This window comes from Sciurus carolinensis, chromosome 13 (assembly GCF_902686445.1).
Source record: "Sciurus carolinensis chromosome 13, mSciCar1.2, whole genome shotgun sequence".
NCBI lineage: Eukaryota > Metazoa > Chordata > Mammalia > Rodentia > Sciuridae > Sciurus > Sciurus carolinensis.
This window is the reverse complement of record NC_062225.1, coordinates 24,427,032-24,447,413: the sequence shown is the minus strand read 5'-3', so window position 1 is coordinate 24,447,413 and position 20,382 is coordinate 24,427,032. Positions and strand designations below refer to the sequence as shown.

The following is a 20,382-nucleotide window of genomic DNA, read 5'->3' as shown; positions in this document are numbered from 1 at the left end:
GTAGAATAATGGCAGCAGCAAAAGAGCAGATTTGATGCCAACAAGAACCTGACCCTGCAAGTGAAATTATGAATGCGGTGAACCTAGAAGACACATCCCATGCCATGGGAACAGGTTAAGAAGGCAACAGAAATAAGCAGGGGAAAATTGAGAGAAATGGGTCAAAGAAGGAAGAGATGTTCCCATGAAGAGGAACTAGATGTGTGGAATCAAGGGTCTTGGCATGTACACTGGGGGACTTAACAGATGGCCATATTTGTCATGAGTTTTCTTGTTCAGTTCAGTTTCCTTGTTCTTGAAAGGGACCATGATGGAGCAACCTGAGGAGCATACAGGGACAGAAGGGAGGAGTTCCCCAAAGCAAAAGGTGCTTCAGCAGCTCCTGGAGTGGTTCCCCAGTCTCCTCTTTTCCTCACAGGAATAGCTTCTCTGATTCAACCCAAGGCAAACTCACCCATCTCCTACCTGTCCAGCAGGTGACTGTCAACGAGTTCATCAGCCACCTTGCATCCTCAGCATGTGTTATGGTTTGGATGTGAGGTGTCCCCCAAAGCTTATGTGTGAGACAATGTAGGAAGTCTCAGAGGAGAAATGATTGGGTTGTAAGATTCTTAACACAATCCGTGAATTAATCCCTGATGGGATTAATTGAAGTGATAGGGTGTGGCTGGAGGAGATTGGAAATTGGGAGTGACTCTTGGGTATATATTTTGTATCTGGAGAGTGCAGTCTCTGTCAGTCTTTCTGCTTCCTGATTCTGCAAGCTGCTTCTCTGTGCCAAGCTCTTCCTCTATGATGTTCTTTCTCCCTCACCTTGAGCCCTGAGGAATGGAGCCAACCTCCGATGGACTAAGACCGCTGAAAACGTGAGCTCTCAAATAAACCTTTCCTCCCCATAATTGTGCTGGTCAGATCATTTAGCCACAGCAGGAAAAAAACTGACTTAAACAGCATGGAAGTGGGGTTCCTTGGACAGCCAGGCCTGCCCAAGAAAGCTAGAGCAGGGGCAGCTTTCAGATCCCATGTGGGGTGCCAAATCATTTACAGGAAGCTCAGTCCTTGTCCCCGATGCCAATTCAATAACAAGGACACAGTTTTAAGGAAAAGGAAAAAGAAGACTTACTGTTTTGGCAGGAGAAACACAGGGGACTCCTGTTCTAAAGGGTGTGATTGTGCCCATCAGCAGGAACTGGGGGCTTTTAAAGAGGAGATTCAAAGGCTTCATTCCATGTATTCTCTGTTAGAGTTGTAACTCCCTTGTTAATTTGGGCCAGAGTCATTTCTGATACTCTGTTACCATCTGGATTACCTTGTTCCTATGGTGGGTGTGTAGTCAAGCACAGATAAACCTGCCTAAAACAGGGAAAATGGTAATCCTTTTTCCCCTGAGATTAGAGAGGAACAGGGAGAGAGGAAGAGAATAAAACATTTCTCTTTTAAGAATCAGTTACACTGGCAGAACAGCAAGGGCCCATATTTGTAAGCACAAAACCAAGGAATACAGAACCTCGACAGATTTAGAGAAGTCGTTTCTTCATTCGCTGACTTGGGCACAGTAGGGACTCATTTTCTGGATGTGAAAATGACCATTGGTTACAGAGGGGACTTTAGTTTCATGGGCTACAACAAGGGTGGTTTAGACATTGGAAATGGTGCATGTGCCCTTTGGACAGTCAGGGGCTAGTTGTGCAGGTTAAAACTTTAACTTAGGAGAGTAGTTGTAAAAAGGTTGAAACTCATTAGTATCTGGGGAGATGGAAGCCCAGATCCTGAGGGATGAGTATTCAAATCTTGCCCATTGCTTTTCTTTCTCTGGGATCCATTATTTCCCAGAGTTTCCATATTGGCTGGGCCTCCATTGAGGACTAATCTGCAATGGAGGAAGGTCAAAGTCCAGAGCCCAGCCTTCAGTATCTGCCCTCTTCCTTCAGGGCTCATTGTTATTAGGAAAGGATTTGCTGGGAGGTTAAAGCTTGGCTAGTTTCTCCTCCCATCTGCTGAGCTGCATATCTCCCTACTGTTCTTAGGGGGCTGTCTTGTAGGAATATTGTTTTCCATAACCCTTCGATATTCACAGCATAAAGTGGGCCACTGTTACATATTGGATTTAGTTGATCAGAAATAACTTACAGAAAATTTCAGCCAATGTAGACGAAATGACAGAAGGAAAAAATTAATATTTTGTTACTGCTAATAATTCATTCAGGCAAAGATCAGTGAGTGAAAAAATTAGATGAAAAGTTCATGGGAAAATGTACAACAAAGGGAAGGCCTGGACTGTTCCCACCTGAACTCTCACTGGGTAATTTGGATATCTCAAAGAGTTCAAAGGTCACTCATATCTAAAGTTCAGGTCTGTATTATGTGCCTTTTGATGTGATGAAATATAAACTCTATAGCAACACTTTAGAGTAATTAAGAAGTGGGAACTGAAAGATAAATGAAGAAAGCAGACATGAGACTTTCTGTAGGCTCTATGATGTGTTTCTTTGAGTCAATGGCAAACAAAAAAAAAGAAGGGAAGGACTGCTTTATATTAGGGACAGATTAAAACAAGTTTAAATTCCAACCTAGATAATAAGCATGTCCATTTCACTATGTTAATATTTTTCTTTTCTTTTCTTTTCTTTTCTTATTCTTGGTGGGGGGTGTTGAACCTGGGGTCTTACACACGATTCTTCCCTGAGCTACACACCCAGCCTTCTTTTGGTTCTTTGGATTTTAGGAAGGTTGTACTTTAGTCGCGGTGCTGGGAATGGGATTCAGGGCCTCAGGCGTGCAGCAAATGCTCTACCACAGGCTATACCTCAGCCCCAGGTTATGCATTTTTCTTTCTTAGCCTGTCAGCTCTTCATGCTCTTTGCCCATTTGTCTATTATGTTTCCCATTCTTAGGCTTCTTTGAGGTTTCTTTTTATTCATTTTTTCTTGTCTCAAGTTTCTTTTGCTATACTTACTTTCTCTCTTATTGACTTGGAAGTTGCAGTCCTCCTTTAAGTATACTGACAGTTGCTTTTGAAATAAAATTATAAATGCCTGCACTTGTGTTTTTCTGTCAACATCAACATTAAAATCAAAACATTGAAAACATTGGGCTGGGGACTTGGCTTAGTGGTATCAGACTTGCCTAGCATGTGTGAGGCTGCAGGTTAGGTTTCTAAAACCATGCACACACCAAAATAATCAAAACATTGTGTGTTGGGAAAACAAAAAGATCTTGTACTTTGGAGGCCTGGTTATAATCCTTGTCCTTACTTGTCCAGTCTTCACCAGGTCATATAATTTCAAACCCTCTTTACTTGATTAAACATTTAATTAAACATTGACAAATACTTGTTGAATGCCTACCATGAACCAGAAAATGGGTAACTCTGGAGTTAAAGTGGTAAGGAATTTAACCAATTCACACACACATGAGATTGAACCAAGGGGCACTTAACTACTGAGCCGTATTTCCAGCCCTTTTTACAATTTTTTATTTTGAGGCAGTGGTGAGAACCTCGCTTAGTTGGGGAGGATGCCTTTGAACTTGCAATTCTCCTACCTTAGCCTCCTGAGCCGCTGGGAATACAGGTGTGTGCCATCGTGCCAGGGTGGAGCAAAGCCACTAGATACAGAGCACTTAATACATTTTTCATGATTCAACGCACACTAGAAATTATTATTGCTATTAATGTCCCTCCATATTGTGAGAGATCTAGCGTACTTACTTCTGTCCTCCATACCCTCTCAGGTACAGTTTTTGTTTTTGTTTTAAAATATGCAGGTGCTGGGCACAGTGGCACGCACCTGAAATTCCAGCAACTCGGGAAGCTCAGAAGGATTGCAAGCCTGAGGCCAGTCTAGGCATCTTGGTCAGACAGACTCAAAATAAAAATTTTAAATGTGGAAATATAGCTCAGTGGTACAGTGCCCCTGGGTTCAATCCCAGTACTGGAAAAAAATGTCACATATTCTGTGTTAAGTCAGTTCCACCAAGATGACAAAATAGGTGAGAAATGCACTTAAAAGGAGGAAGATATGTCTCTTGGTTTCTTGGCCCTGTTGCCTCTGGACCTTTGAGGAGGAAGAATATCGTGGATGGAGTGGCGGGTGGAGGATACCCATGCACCTCATGGAGGATGGACAACAAAGAAAGAGGAAGGGGCATGGGTCATATCACCCCCACTCAGGGCCAAGCCCCTCCCCCAACACTCCACCATGACCTAACTTCCCTTCATTAGGCTCCACCCATCAGTTTCTAACCATCTCCCAACCACCACACTCTGGTGACCAAGCCTATTTGTCATATGAACCTCTGGAGAACACTTCATATCCAAAGGACAGCACAGCCTTCTGATTCAGCATTCTGTTGCATACATTACGTCTTCTCCTTGATGAGTTATTTTTGATACCTTCACTCTTTCAATAGCATGGAAACAAAAATTATTTCAACACCCTTCTTTTCTGTTCTCACTGGTTATCTACATTTTTATTACACTGAATCTTCCATGTACTCAAGTTCTAACCAGGTGTGGTGGTGCACATCTGTAATCCCAGTGACTCAGTAGGTGGAGGCAGGAGGATCACAAGTGCAAGAAGGGTTGACAACTTAGCAAGACCCAGTCTCAACATGAAAAATAAAAAGGGCATGGGATGTAGGTCTGTGGTACAACATCCCTGGGTTCAATCCCCTTTACTAAAAACAACAGTAACAACAACAAATAGGTACTCAGGTTCTTTATTTTGATTTCTTTCTTGGGCAACTGAAGTACTTTTGGGGGTTTTTGTTTTTGTGTTCAGAGAGAAAAATGAATTGTATATGATTGAGATATTCAATATATAAATGTGTCTTTCTGTTGTCCTCCATTTGAACAAGCCCTTAAGGAAGACTGGGCACGGTGCAGCACACCTGTAATCACACTAGGAGCCTCTAGGAGAGGGAAGCAGGCAGTCATGAAGACTGGGCCACCTTTTCTGTGTGTCTGCTTCTTCTCCTACATGAACTCCCGGCCTTGGGGGAAGGTGGGTTCTAAAGGAAGAAGGCATCAGGAGAGGACAGGAAATTCAACACAAGGGTCCCTCACCCTGAGCAAGGGGTGTCTGTGTGGGCTGCAACCTGCTCTGTCCTCTTTCCCTGCAGGCCACCTGTGAATCTGCTGGGCCCTCCCTCTTCACAGCAGATCACTCCCTCCTTTCCCATGGACCAGCTGAGGGCGAGACCCCAAACTTGTCTCTTCAGTGTTTCAGCTGTTTTTCCTGCTCTTCCCATCCTAAAATTCTATTCCTGGGGCTGGAGAACTACAACACCCATGACCTCCCTCCAAGCTCCTTATCATCCAGGCTGCATGACACAGATCCTGACAACTGGTGACACCAGCCACTCCCACGGGCTGCCTTTGAGGGCAGGGCAGTAGGCATGAGTGGTTGTCTGCTTTAGGCAGGTTGTCAGGGCCTGTGTGAAAGGGTGTGGGCAGTGACAGGGCTCCTGGGGTGTGCACAAAAGTAGAGGCTAAAAGGCCCAAGAAGACAAGGACACAAGCTATTTACTAGAAGTCCACATGGGCTCCTGACTCAAACGCGTCTGTTTGCAGCAAGTCCAGCAGCTTCTGGGCTGATATCCTGCAATCCACCAGCTCCCCATTTGTCTTCAAATCCTGTAGCCTTTTTCGTAAGTCTAGATCCACTGTGGTCTCCCGAGCCAACTGCTGCATGTCTGTGTCCAAGGCACCTGGAGAATCAAAATGAGATGTCAGGGACAGAAGGTCATGGGTCAGTGCTATGTACTTGGAGAAGGAGCTGAGTCATGTCCGGCCAGAGGCAAGAGTTCATCTTGGCTGAAATGCGTGGTCAGAGTGGCCAAAGACCCCACTGTGTCACTGCTGAGTTGCACTCAAATTCCAAAGTCCACACAAAACAAGATCCCCACCAACACACCACCCTGTGACCATCACCCCTCATGAAGCAGGACCTTCTCTATGTCTCTCTCTCTCTCTTTCATTAGTTTTCAATGTGGAGCTGGGACCAAGCTCAGGGCCTTACACATGCGAAGCACGTACTCACCAACTCCAGGCCCATAGCACCTTCTCTTGACTTTCCTACTTCTACCAATGAAGTATTTGAAAGCCCTGTGCCCTCTCCCCACCTCGTCCTCTGCTACAGCCAAGCAGGCACCAGGCAGGACACTTCTGCACCTACATACCCTGACAACCAGGCCCTTCCTGCTCACAAAGCCCTGGTTCTCTCTCCCTGCTTCAACCCACCCCTTGGCTAAACTCATTTTCCCAAAATATCACACCATTCCTCTGCTGAAAACCCCTCAGGGGCTTCCTGGCAGCAGTGGTGATTTGAGTCACCCTCTCTGATGGTCCTCGCCCCTGTGCTGGGAAGTCCTGTCCAAAGGCACCAGTTGAGAGTGCCCAGTCGCTATGGTGAACCCTGTTCAAAGGAGGGTCTGTGCTTGCCATGGCATTATCGGTTCTGACCCTGAGTTCAGACACCAGCTGCTGGAAGTAAAGAATCATGAGCACAAGCTGATGAGTATACTGGATGGCCCAGAACTTTGTCCTTCATCCTACATGCTTTAAGAAACCTTCCCACAAATTTACCTTCTGAGGGCTGGTTTATATAGCTCAGTTGGTAGCGTGCTTGCCTTGTGAGCACAAGGCCCTGGGTTCAATTCCCAACACCACAAAAAAAAAAAAAAAAAAATTTACCCTTTTTGATGTTACAACCTATTTAATAAATGTGCCGGGCTAGGTATGGGTCATTACATTTCCTTCAAGATATAATAACGCACCTGACCTCTTTTTCCCCTCTGTGTTCTTCATCACCCCTCGCTGGTGTTCTGAATTAACAGCCACAAAGGTTGAGGCAGTTTCCCAATAAGGTTGAATCAGTTTCCCAAAAGCCAAGATCTCAAGGTCCCTTAACCCCTCCCCTCTGTGAACACCCAGCTTCCAGCCAAACTGCAAAGCCTGTCACTGCCTCACACACTTTCTCTCCTTTACCTGCACTGCTGGGACATGTCTAACCTGCAAACATCCACACAGCACCATGGGACAACACTGAGTCCAGCTACCTCCAGTAAAGCCATTCCTGGTCTCCCCATCCAAAAGGAAGCCTTCCCCTTCATGAACTCTCGTGTGCACGTTCTATTCTCCACAGAGGAATCACAACAGAATTTGGAGTTAATGATCCTGGGGGACAGAAATTCACAGAATCTCAGACCTGGAAAGAGCATCACCTTCCTGATTTTCAAACACCTTCCAATCATGGGTGTATCCTGATGACAAGGGACACTCTACCTTTCCAAACAGCCCACTCTATATTTGAACGCCTATTAGAACATCCTTCCAGAGAGTGAAATGACACTCAGACTTGTCTCTGCCTTTGTTTAGGCCCTGGGGAGCTCCTACAAGTCTCAGCTCTCTCACAATGCCCAGACTCCTGACATTGAACCTAGCCATGTGGCCATCTGCCATCTCAGCTCCTAGCTATAAGTGACATTTGGTCATGTGGTCTGAGTGAGATCTAGGCTGAGCTGCAGGTGATGAGCTGGGATGTTGGCTCCAGAATCCCTGCGTGGGTCTGTGGGGTGGAGCATGGAGAACAGGAGAAGTAGACACGGTGCTGATGACACATTGGAAGCAGGGTAGAATCCTGGTCTTGTCACATTCGGGCTTTGTGGAGCCTACTCTATATCTCTGTCCCCAGGACACAAACCTGCATCTCTACCTAAGCTGCTCAGACATTAGACCACAGCTCTGTCACACCTTCTAACTCCAGGAACTGCAAGTCTAGAATAAAGGCCCTGGCACTGTGGTATCTGGGTGGAGAGGGCAGACACCAGACCAGGTGTCTCAAGACCCCATACCTTTCAACTTCCATGAGCACAGGGAACCATCTTAATCATCCCAGCATCCCCCATCCCCAGGGTTCTGGCCCAGTTCGGCCTAGACTCTCACCACTCAACAACATCTGTCTGCATGTCACTCAGTTAACATGCCCTGCAGACCCACCCCAGACTAGCTTTGCTAGCTAGCTGCTGGGCACACAGATGAACAGGGGTTCCCATCAGGTACACCTAGGGAGGTAACACAGTGTGACAAGTCCCATGGAACAAGTAGAAGTTGTAGCAATTAGACAGTACTTCACTGCTGAGGGTCATTTCCACAGGCACTACCTCCTTTAGCTCCCTGGGAGACAGGTAGCATCTTTCCCATTTCACATGAAGAGGGAAGCTTGGGGCCCAGAATTCAATCCCCACTGTTCTCCCAAACTTCATCTAATAACTCAGGCTTCCCTGTCCCACCTGTAGTCCCAGCAACTCCCTACTCTCTCTGCATCCCCTGCTCCTGCTAGCTCTACTTCCTTGGAATCCACGTTTCACCTGAGGGGTGAGGGTCAGGAGTCAGGTACAACATACTCTGTGGGTCCTTTCTCATGGAGAAAGGAGATAGGCCCTTTGTCCAGTCCACAGTGAGGAACTACCAGTTCTGGGAACAGTGATGGCAGTACCTTCCACCTACCTGGGTCATAGCTCAGCACCCTCACACTAGGTTCCTCTGCAGCCAGGACCTGGAACATCATGTCTCGAGCAGCCTTCCCTGCACAGTACAATGCCCAGCCCTTGTAGGGCTTCAGGGCACAGAAGGATGAGATGTTAACCACAGTCCTGCTCAAGCCAGGACGTTCTGGAAAGGCCTTCAGGAGACTGGAAGTCAGGCAGAGTGTGGAAGTCAAGTTCATAGCCCAGTAGCTGTTTGCTTCTGCTGGGTCACTGAAGGTCTGAAAGACTTTGGAAATATCCCCAAGGGTGGCTGAAAACCAGAGATAGAAATAAGTCAGTGTAGCACGGGGGATGTAGCCCTGTGGTAGAGCACTTGCTTAGCACGGGAGAGGCCCTGGGTTCAATCCCCAGCACCTGGGGGTGTGGGAAGCAAAAGAAATAAAGGGTCTGTTCCTCTTACCAGCCTCCCCCACTTCCTCCAGAGACACCCTTCTCATCCAGACTTAGAGGACCTATCTCCCTAGCACTTCTCAAGGCGTTTCCTGCTTCTCCAGCTCTGCAGAAAGACTAACTAGTGGGGAGAAGCCCCCCACCCAGGCTGTCCACCGACAATGCACTGGCCTTGCTCTGGCATTGGGTAGTCAGGGCCTCTGGGGCAAGCTCTAGGGGGAGTTTGGAGAAGCAAGGCAATTTGAGGACTCCATGCTTTGACTCAGTCCATCGCTAGAGGGCGCTGCGCAAGGAGTTCTGAAAAGTTCTAGAGACACTTAAGAAAACTTGATTGGGCAAAGCGTGTCAGGATGAGGGCCGCCAGATTTGAGGACACTTGGCCTTCCTCCTGTACATTAGGCCTCTGTGTGCCTCGGAGGTTATGTAAGTGCGATCCACTTTATGATTTGAATATAGCCCTTGCTGCTCTGCCACAGCAACTCATTTTTTTTTCTCTCTCTTCCTATCTCTCTACTCCTCTCAAATCTCAAGGCGGGGGGGGGGGGGGAACCAAAAGCCAAAAAACAAACAAACGGAAAAAAAAAAAAAAAAAGAAGTCCCCAGTTCCTGCTGATGGACAGAAAGCTTTGGGACAGGAGTCCCCTGTGTTTCTCCTTTGCTGTCAAAGCAATAAACCTTTCTCCTCTTCTCAAAACCTTGTCCTCCTTATTGGACTGGCATCCGGAACAAGGACTGAACTTTCAGGCAACAGCTGAACTACCCGTACTCTCGACTCTCGGCCTACTAGTCTGCCCACCTAGGAATCGCCCTTATTGTCCCCAGCGGGGTGCGGAGGGACCGCTTAAATGGAGAAGCCACCGCCCCGTCTCACCCGCATTGTTTATAAGCAGCAGGCGCTGAAGCCCTTCGGGTCTGGGGAGGTCGCGCAGAGCTCCGAGCAGCTGCTGCAAGCCGGCGTCCGAGCCCAGGTCGGCGGGCACCGGCACCACGCGCAGGCCAGGATGCTCCGCCGCCAGCTCTGCCTCCAGCTGCCTGAGCGCCTCCTGGTTGCGGGCGGTTGGGAGCAACACCGAGCCGGGTGACAGCAGCCGGGCCAGGAGTGTGGCCAGCGCGCGGCCGAAGCCACGGGAAGCCCCTGTGAGCACGCACAGTGTGCGGCCGAAGCCGCCTTCCTTGTGGCTCCCACCTTCCATGCTGCGATCTCCGCTGGCTGGAGCTGGATCCCAGACCCTTAAGGCCTTGGAAGGGGCGGAGACAGTGGGAGGAGCCGCGGAGCAGGGCGGAGACGAAACCTGAGTTTTCAGGTTCCCAGTGCTGGAACTGATTCCCTGGATCCCTGTTGTCGCAAGTGGAGAAATGGGAGTGCAGGTTTGACAGGAGCCTGAGCGATTAGGTAACCAACCAGGAAGGGCTGGGAGCTGGTCCCAAGCTGTTGGCCGGGTCCCCAGCGCTCCTGGTGCTCACTGTGTGTCACTGTGGTTTTGTCACCAAAGAATTTTAATGGTTCCTCCCTGCTCTTCAGGCAATAGAAAACAGGTCTGTGAAAGCAATCTCATCCTTGAATTCTTTGGACAGTTGTGAACTCCTTCTCTGTGCCAACCTTTGAAGAAAAGGAGGGAGCAAAGAAGAGATGACTGAAAGTCAGAAATCCACTCTTTGGAAACAGGTGCTTCTATGGCAGCCATTTGGGAAAAGCCCCCAAGGGCAGTGGTTTGCTTAGTCTTGCGGAGCCTCAAAAGTTCTTCCCTTCCTAGGAAGATGCTTATAGCCTCCCGCTACCCCACCATGTCCCCACACTGCCAGTCTCACAAAGTCTCACGGGCAACACAGCCCATAGAATTCCTTTGAAAATGGTACAAAATTTCCTAAATCTACCTGCACATTGGAGTCACTGAGGAATTTTAATAAGATCTCCAGAGGATTCTCATGTACAAGTCTGGGAACCACTGCAGTAGCAATTGATGGTAAAGTGGGTTTTTTTTTTTTTTTTTCTTGCATTATTTTGTTTAGGTTTTGTATGTGTGTGTGTGTGTGTGTATCTAAGGATTGAACCCAGGGCCTTGTACATGCTAGGTGAGCACTCTATCAACAGAGTTATATCCCCAGTCTTATCTGATTTTTTTCTCTTTTGTTATTTTGTTTTGTTTTTTGGTACTAGGGGTTGAACCCAGGGCACTTCATCACCGAGCTACATCCCCAGTCCTTTGTATTTTTTTTTTTTTTTTTTTTTCATTTTGAGACAGGATCTCACTATTTGCTGAGCCTGGCCTGGAATTTGTGATGTGTCTACCTCAGCCTTCAAAGTCACTGAGGTTACAAGCATACATGACCAGTCCAGCAGTAGTATGTTTCAAAGGATACTATGCCCAAAAGGTGAGAAATATATAAAAATAGTGTTAAAAGTCTAAACCTGATAAAGGTCATTAGTAGAGAAATTGGTGGAATTTGCTAATGAAATGTAGGGTTAATTACTAGCATTGTATCTTTCCCTGCTTTTGACTAGTGAACTGTTATGTTTTTGGAAATATAGTAAGGTACTTAGACATAAAGGGGTATCATATCTTCAACACACTATCAAATGCCTCCGAAAAAAATAGAATGCATAAAGCAAGTGCAGTCAAATGTAAATATTTAGAAAATCTGGATTAAAGCTATTGAGGAGACTTTTTTGTTTCCCCTGCCCCCAGCATACTGGGGATTGAACCCAGTGAAACTCTGCCACTAAGCCACATCCCCAGTCCTTTTAATTTTTTTTTTTTTTAATTTTGAGACAGGGCCTCACTAAATTGCCTGGGTTGCCTTCAAACTTGTGATCCTCTAGCTTCAGCCTCCTGAGTTGTTGGAATTACAGTCATGCACCACCTGCATTCAGGAGTTCTTTATTCTACTTTTCAACTTTTTAAAGCCTGAAATTAGGGCTATGAATGTATCTCAGGGGTAGAGCGCTTGATTAACCTGTGTGAGGCCTTGGGTTCAATCCTAAGTACTGAAAAAGAAAAGATTATTTTCTTTTGAAAATAATTTTCAAAAAGTTGAAATTATTTCTAAATAAATTTTAAAAGTCAACCATACTTACAGTTCATTAATGAAAATGACAACTAACCCAAGGAGATTCACTGAGGTGTTCAGAATCTGGCAGCTGTGTAAGGATTTAATCACCATCACGTTGGGAACAAAACATCAAAGACCAGGACCACCTTCAGCTGGCACCATCCAATGTACTTGGCGTTTTTGACTAGTCACAGATTCAGGAGTTCCAAGAGGCCTTCAACATGATTGACCAGAACAGAGATGGTTTCATCAACAAGGGAGATTTGCATGATGTCCTTGCTTCACTAGAAAAAAATCCAACTGATGAATGTCTGGATGTCATGATGAATGAGGCTCCGGACCCAACAACTTCACCATGTTTGGTAAGAAGTTAAATGGCACAGATGCTGAAGATGTCATTGGAAGTACTTTTGCTTTCTTTGATTAAGGAGCTACTGGCACCATTCAGGAGGATTACCTGGGAGAGCTGTTGACAACAGTGGGCAGTGGCTTTACAGATGAGGAAGGGGATGAACTGCACTGAGAAGCCCCTATTGACAAAAAGGGGGATTTCATGCCTGAAATCCCAGTTACTTGGGAGGCTGAGGCAGGAGGATCATAAGTTCAATGTCGGCCTCTTTAGCAATTTAGTGAGATTCTGTCTCAAAATAAAAAAAAGTAAAAAGAGCTGGGGAGGTTGCTCAGTGGTTAAGCACTACTGGGTTTAATCCCTGGTACCAAAAGAAACACACACACACAGACACGCATACACACACAAAAAAACAATGGGCCCCCCAATAAACTGCTGTCTACAGAGTCATCATATTTTTTCAGAGAAAGTTACTCACTCATTTTTTTCTGAACCATAAACTTTATGATAAAAAAGATGAATAACCCAATTAAAAAGTGGGAAAAGGGGGGGCTGGAGTTGTGGCTCAGTGGTAGAGCACTTGCCTAGCATGTGTGATGCACTAGGTTCAATCCTCAGCATCACATAAAAACAAATAAATAAAGGTATTATGTCCATCTACAAGTGAAAATATTTTTTTAAAAAGTGGGCAAAGGATCAGAACAAACATTTTCCCAAAGAAAACATACAAATTATCAGTAAGCATATGAAAATATATTTCCCATCAATTAGCCATCAGGGAAACACAAATTGAAACCAAAATATAATGCCAATACACACCCATTAGGATGGGTATAAATTTTTAAAAAACTATAGTGTGCTACTAAATGTGCAGTATTCACGTTCACATCCAGAAATGATGTGAACAGAATGATGTGAATGACGTGAAGAAAAATATATAAATGTGCTTTGTAAACGGTTAGGTACCTGAAAACCTGTGAGTTTCAGTGTTGATGAATAAATGTTCATTACTTATTGTGTGTATTCTACTATGCTCTGGACTGTAGATACAATGATTACTAGAAGCTAGGAACAGTGGCTCACACTTGTAACCCCAGCTCTTCAGGAGGCTGAGGCAGGTGGATTGCAAATTCCATGCCAGCCTCGCAACTTAGTGAGACCCTGTCTCAAAATAAAATTAAAAGAAGGACTGGGGATGAATAATAAGTGCTTTTTCAAAAGAATATAATACTATGTAGATGTAATAAATATTCGATAAATGAATAATTTGTATATTTGAAAAAAAGACAGTAGTAAGTTTTGATAAGGCAGTGAGAAATTGGAACTGTCATGCAACAATATATTGGCCTTAGTTGATGAGGAATAATTCATAGAAAATTTTCAGCTAATAAATGTAGAGGAAATTACAGAAAGGAAAGTATTACTATTTTGTAACGGCTAATGAAATAATTGATTCAAGCAAAGATTGTCAATGAGTAAAGCAATTAAATGAAAAGTTTACGGGGAAAAGTATAAGAGAGGGACTGGAATGTCCCTATCTAAACTCATTGGGTAATTTGGATATCTCCAAGAACTGAAATGTCACTCTTATCTAAAGTTCAGGTTCTGTATTAGGTGCCTTTTGATGCGATTAAATGTAATGTCCACAGAACCCTTTAGAGTTCAGGAGTTGGGAACTGAAAAATAAATTATGAAAACAGAAAAAATGCAGAACATGAGACTTTCCATAGACCTTACAATGACTTTCTTTGAGTTAATGGCAAAAAAAAAAAGAAGGGAGGGACTGCTAAATTCAAAACACAGATTTTATGCCTGATGAGGTGGCCCATGCCTGTAATCCCAGTGACTAAGTAGGCTGAGGAAGGAGGATTGCAATTTTGAGACCAACCTCAGCCACTTAGTGAATCCCTGTCTCAAAACATGCAAAGGGATTGGGGATATGGCTCAGTGGTGAAGGGACCTGGGTCCAATCTCTCGAACCAAAAGAATACTTCCATATATATTATGGATCCTGATTCAACCAAATCAATGTAAAAACACATTTTTATATAGTTGGGTAAATTTCAATATGAACTGGGTATTAACTGATGTCAATGATTAATTTTAATCTTTTGAGGCTTAACATTGGCATATGATTATGTAGGGAAATGATGAAAGTTTTTAGACATATAGTGACACAAAATCTTGGATTTGCTTTACAATATTTCAGTAACACACACACAGAGAAGAAAAAGATAGATAAAGCAAGGGGAGACAAAACCTTGATATCTATTTTAGTATCAAATTTGGCTTATGGGGATGATGAGACCCATTTATAATTGTCTCTCTTTTGTTACGTTTGATACAGAAATGGGAACAGTCCTGTTTTAGTCAGCTTTTTGGTGCTGTGACTAAATGACCCAACCAGCACAACTATAGAGAAAAAGTTTATTTGAGGGCTGTCGGTTTCAGAAGTCTTAGTTCATAGAAGCCTGGCTCCATTCCTTGGGGCCCAATGTGAGGCTGAACATCATGGCAGGAGGGGTGACAGAGGGAAGCAGCTCACATCAAGGTGATCAGGAAGCAGAGAAGAGAGACTCCACTCTCAAGATGCAAAATATATACCTGATAGCCACGCCCCAATTCCCACATCTTCCAGCCACACCCATCAGGGATTAATCCACTGATTGAGTTGAGACTCTTACAACCCAATCATTTCCCCTCTGAACCTCCCTGCATTGTCTCACACGTGAGCTTTTGGGGGACACCTCACATTCAAATTGTAACAGTCCCATTGCCAGTCTGATTATAAAGATACATGAGCCCCAAATGTTTGAACAATTTTTATAAAAGAAGATAATTTGTAACTAATAAAATTTGAACTAATAAAAGGATGGAATATTCTCCATTTTAATAGACAGTGTCAAAATGAAATTTTAAAAGGTTAAAACAAGTTTATACTCCAACCAAGATAATAATTTCATCACATTAATTTCTTTTTTTTTTGTGGTGCACACATTGAACGTGGGGTCTTACACATGCTAGGCAGACATTCTTCCCTGAGCTACACACCCAGCCTTCTTTTGGTTCTTTGGATTTTAGGAAGGTTGTACTTTAGTCGCGGTGCTGGGAATGGGATTCAGGGCCTCAGGCGTGCAGCAAATGCTCTACCTCAGGCTATACCTCAGCCCCAGGTTGTGCATTTTTCTTTCTTAGCCTGTCAACTCTTCATGCTCTTTGCCCATTTGTCTATTATGTTTCCCATTTCTATGCTTCTTTGAGGCTTCTTTTTATTGATTTTTTCTTGACTCAAGTTTCTTTTGCTATACTTACTTTCTCTCTTATTGACTTGGAAGTTGCAGTCCTCCTTTAAGTATACTGACAGTTGCTTTTGAAATAAAATTATAAATGCCTGCACTTGTGTTTTTCTGTCAACATCAACATTAAAACATTGAAAACATTGGGCTGGGGACTTGGCTTAGTGGTATCAGACTTGCCTAGCATGTGTGAGGCTGCAAGCTAGTTCCTAGAACCATGCACACACCAAAATTATCAAAACATTATGTATGGTACATATATACAATGGAATATTACTCAGCCATAAAGGAGAAAGAAATTATGGCATTTGCTGGTAAATGTGTGGAAGTGGAACCCATAATGCTGAAATAAGTGAAATAAGCCAATCCCCCAAAATCAAAGGGCAAATGTTCTCTCTGATATGTAATGCTGACACAATAGGCAGGGTGGAGGGAGTAGATGTTTACTGGATTGGACAGGGAGAATGGGCGGAAGGGAGGGGGGATGGGAATGGAAAGACAATGAATCGGACATAACTTTCCTATGTTCATATATGAATACACATGTAGTGTAATTCCATATCATGTACAACCACAAAAATGAGAAATTAGATTCCATGTGTGTGTGATATGTCCAAATGCATTCTATCATGCATAACTAAAAAGAACAAATAAAAAATGTAAAAAAAAAAAAGAAGTATCAATTATAAAACTGACTTGAAGTTAAAAAAAATTATGTGTTGAGGAAAACAATATGACTTTGCACTTTGGAGGCCTTGTTATATTTGTGCAGTCTTGGTCAGGTCATATAATGTCTTCAAAACTTGTTAATTAAAAATTTTAATTAAGCATGCACAAATATATTTAGAGGCCATTGTGTTATGTGCTGGCTGAGAAGTGCTCTGCATAAACGAGTAATAATGGTGAGCAATTCAAATAATTCATATATATGAATTATACACACACACACACACACACACACACACACACACACAAGAGATTGAACCCAGAGGAACTTAACCACTGAGCTACATTTCCAGCCCTTTGTTAAATTTTTTATTTTGAGGCAGGGTCATGCTAAGTTGCTTTGGTTCTTGCTTTGTTGCTGAGGCTGGTTTTGAACTTGCAATCCTCTTGCACCAGCCACCTGAGCCACTAGGAATACAGGTGTGTGCCATCGTGCTCAGGGTGGAACAAAGTCAGTAGATATAAAGCACTTAATACATTTTCATGATTCAACAAATAGTAGAGATTATTATTGCTATTAATGTCCCTCCATATTATGAGAGATCCAGCACATTTTATCCTTTCCTCCATACCTTCTCAGGTACCAGCTTTTGTTTGTTTTGTTTTTTAAATTTATGTATGTGCCGGGCACTGTGGCACACACCTGAAATTCCAGCAACTCAGAGGCTTAGAAGGATTACAAATCTGAGGTTGGTGTGGGCATTTTGGTGAGACTCTGTCTCAAAATGAAAATTAAAAAGGGGGGTGATATAGCTCAGTGGTAGAGTGCCCAGTATTGAAAAAAAAATCATGAAACCACTCTTCCCCCATGATATTCAGCCTCACTTCAAGCCCCTAGGAATAGAGCCTGCTGTCTATGGACTGAGACCTCTGAAACCATGAGCCCCCAAACAGACTTTCCCTGCTCTACAATTGTGCTGGTCAGGTCTTCTAGTCACAGTGGTGACAAAACCGACTAAAACAGAAATTGTTACCAGCAGTGGTAACTAACCTGACCATGTGACTAACCTGTGACTAACCTGACCATGTGGTTCATAAATTTTTGGAGCATTTTGTAATTGGTTGGAGAAATTTTGAGATGTTTAGCAGTGCAAACTGGAAATGCTTTAGATTGTTGTAAGTGGAGCTTAATGGCCAGTTCTGGCGGGAACTCAGAAAACTAGAACTCCGATAGGACCATGGACAGTAAAGACAGGGCTCAAGAGGGTTTAGAGGAAAAGGTGGACACTATTGGAATTTGGACTAGAGGCCATTTGTGTTATGTGCTGGCTGAGAAGTGCTCTGCATTTTGCCTGTGTCCTGAAACTTTCTGTGAAACTGATTTTAAAAGCAATGGATCATGCTAAGTGAGATAAGCCAATCTCAAAAAACTAAAGGACGAATGATCTCGCTGATAAGCGGATGATGACATATAATGGGGGGAGGGAGGAGTTAGTGTTAGGGTTAGGGTTAGGTTTAGGGTTGGGGTTAAGGTTGGGGTAAGAATGGAGGAAGGAAGGACTGTATAGAGGGAAAAGAGGGGTGGGAGGGGTGGGGGGTAGAAAAAAAATAACAGAATGAATCAAACAACATTACCCTATGTAAATTTATGATTACACAAATGGTATGCCTTGACTCCATGTACAAATAGAGAAACAATATGTATCCCATTTGTATACAATTAAAAAAAAAAAAGCAATGGACTTCTTGTTTCTGATGGAAGAAATTTCTAGACAGCGCAGCATTCAGGCAGTGGCATGAATATTGCTGGTGGTATTTAACCAATTTTATTATGATAATCAAGAGCAGAAAGCTGAGCAGAAAGATCTGAAAAACTTGGACTTGAAGGATGAGAGTAAAACTGGGGCTAAGAAAGTTGTAGTTTTTAAAGACTTAGGTCACTAGAGAAATGCTAAAAATTTTGCCCAGAGATAATAAGAAAGATATCTTGAGGGCATCTCAGTAGCTGGCAAGACCACACCCATCTCAGATTCAAGGAAATAAAAGTAAAAATTCTCTTGAGAAGAGACCAGTGGGGCACCCTTCTTGCGCACGGGAGCCTAGGAAGGTTTTTTTTTTTTTTTTTTTTTTTTTTCTTTTTTTTTCCCAACATGCTCAACCACGCAGATACTCAGAGGCTGCTGCAGGCAGGGTCCCTGGAGTTTTGGCTACTGAGTGAGATGGCAGCAGACCTTGGTGTCAACCACATGGTGCTGGTTCTGCAGGAATGCTGGATGCTGGAGTTAGAGGGTCATTGCAGCTTCCACCAAGATTTCAAAAGAAAGCCTGGGAGGCCAGGCAAAGTGCTGCAGGATTGGAGTCCCTGTGGGCAACCACTGAGGGGGAGATGCATGGAGATGTGGGGAGGAAGCCAAAGGTGCTGTGGAGACCCCCAAGATTAAGAAATGCCCGTACCATGGAACATCCACCAACGAAGGTTGCAGGAATCAAGATGAGACAAGCCAACAGAAAGGCCACTTGTGCTGCACACAACAAGGCTGCAGGGAGGAGCTACACATCCCTTTGGACGGAACATCACCATGCCGTGCACCCCAGAGGCCAGGTGGAGCTACAGGACTTGTTTTCCCAGGTGGATTTCAGTCTTGCTTTGGTTCCATCCCTTCTTTCTATTTTTGTGAGTGGAAATGTTTACTCGGTACCTTTATATATTGGAAACTTGTAAATAGCTTTTGATTTTTACAGGAACTCACAAAGCACATTTGCTCTGAGTCTTAGAGGAGACTTTGGATTTGAAATTTTGAGCAATCTTGGAACTGTTGAGACTCTGGAGATTCTTGGAAATGGACAAAATATATTTTACATTCTGAGATGTTCATGAGCTTTTGGGGACAAGTGATGGAATGTTATGGTTTGGATGTGAGATGTCCCACAAAAGCTCATGGTTGAGTTAATGCAAGAAAGTTTAGAGGAGAAATCATTGGGTTATGAGGGTCTTCATCCAATCAGTAAATTAATCCCCTCACCGGGATTAACTGAGTGCTAACTGGAAGCAGATAGGTTGTGCCTGGAGAAGGGGGGTCATTGGGGGCAGGGCTCTGGGGTATATGTTTTGTGTCTGGCTAGTGGAGTTTCTCTCTGTGCTTCTTGATCATGTGAACTGCTTCCCTTCACAACACTCTTCTGTCATGAAGTTCACCTCACTTAAATCCCCAAGAAATGGAGCTGGCTGTTTATGGATTGAGATCTCTAAAACTGTGCACTCCCAAACAAATTTCTCCTCCTCCCTCGGAAAAAAAAATCATGTAGCCCCGTGTTAGTCAGTTTTCTATTACTGTAACAAAATAACTGAGAAAATGCACTTCAAAGGAGAAAATATTTATTTGGCTCATGGTTTCTTGGCCCTGTTGCCTCTGGGCCTTTGATGAGGCAGAATATCCTGGCAGGAATATTCTAGAATATTCTTCTAGTGGAAGAAACCCATGCACCTCATGGTGGATGGAAAGCAAACAGAGAGAAAGGGGCTTGGGTCCTGATACTCCCATTCAAGGGCATTGTCCCCCATAACCTAAATTCCTTTCATTAAGCTCTGCCCATCAGTTTCTAACCATCTCCCAACAGCACCACACTCTGGTGACCAAGCCTATATATCATATGAGCCTCTGGAGAATACTTCATATCCAAACGACAGAACTGTTTTCTGATTCAGCTTATTAGTATTTTGTTTTATACATTATATCTTCTCCCTCATGAATTATTTTTAATATCTTCACTGTTTCAACAGCATGGAAACAAAAAACATTTAAACACTCTTCTTTTCTGTTCTCACTGGTTATTCACATTTTTATTACACCACATCTTCCATGTATTCAATTTCTAACCAGGTGTGGTGGTGCACACCTGAAATCCCAGTGACTCAAGAGACTGAGGCAGGAGGATCACAAGTTCAAGGCAAGACTTGACAACTTAGCAAGACCCTGTCTCAATATAAAAAATAAAAAGGGGGCTAGGGTTGTGGCTCAGTGGTAGAGCACTTGCCTAGCACGTGTGAGGCGCTGGGTTCAATTCTCAGCACTGCATATA

The 20,382-nt window shown here is 43.9% G+C and overlaps 1 protein-coding gene across 1 annotated transcript; it reads right to left on the bottom strand.

Moving 5' to 3' along the window:
• Nucleotides 1-4,709: 4,709 nt before the first annotated feature.
• Nucleotides 4,710-10,171, bottom strand: LOC124963266 (sepiapterin reductase-like). Its single transcript, XM_047522889.1, has 3 exons — nt 9,812-10,171; nt 8,510-8,800; nt 4,710-5,709 (listed from the first exon to the last, which is right to left on the bottom strand). The coding sequence occupies exons 1-3, from the start codon at nt 10,131-10,133 to the stop codon at nt 5,528-5,530; spliced, it is 795 nt and encodes a 264-aa protein (XP_047378845.1). The 5' UTR covers nt 10,134-10,171; the 3' UTR covers nt 4,710-5,527.
• Between the last annotated feature and the right edge of the window lie 10,211 nt (nt 10,172-20,382).

Bases quoted from the DNA above. Each gene is read 5' to 3' on its own strand.
- LOC124963266 (XM_047522889.1), bottom strand. From the start codon at position 10,133: ATGGAAGGTGGGAGCCACAAGGAAGGCGGCTTCGGCCGCACACTGTGC. The intron at 8,801-9,811 runs GTGAGACGGGGC...TCTGGTTTTCAG, and splicing joins GCTGCTTATAAACAATGCGG to CCACCCTTGGGGATATTTCC. The intron at 5,710-8,509 runs GTAGGTGGAAGG...TTGATTCTCCAG, and splicing joins GGTGCTGAGCTATGACCCAG to GTGCCTTGGACACAGACATG.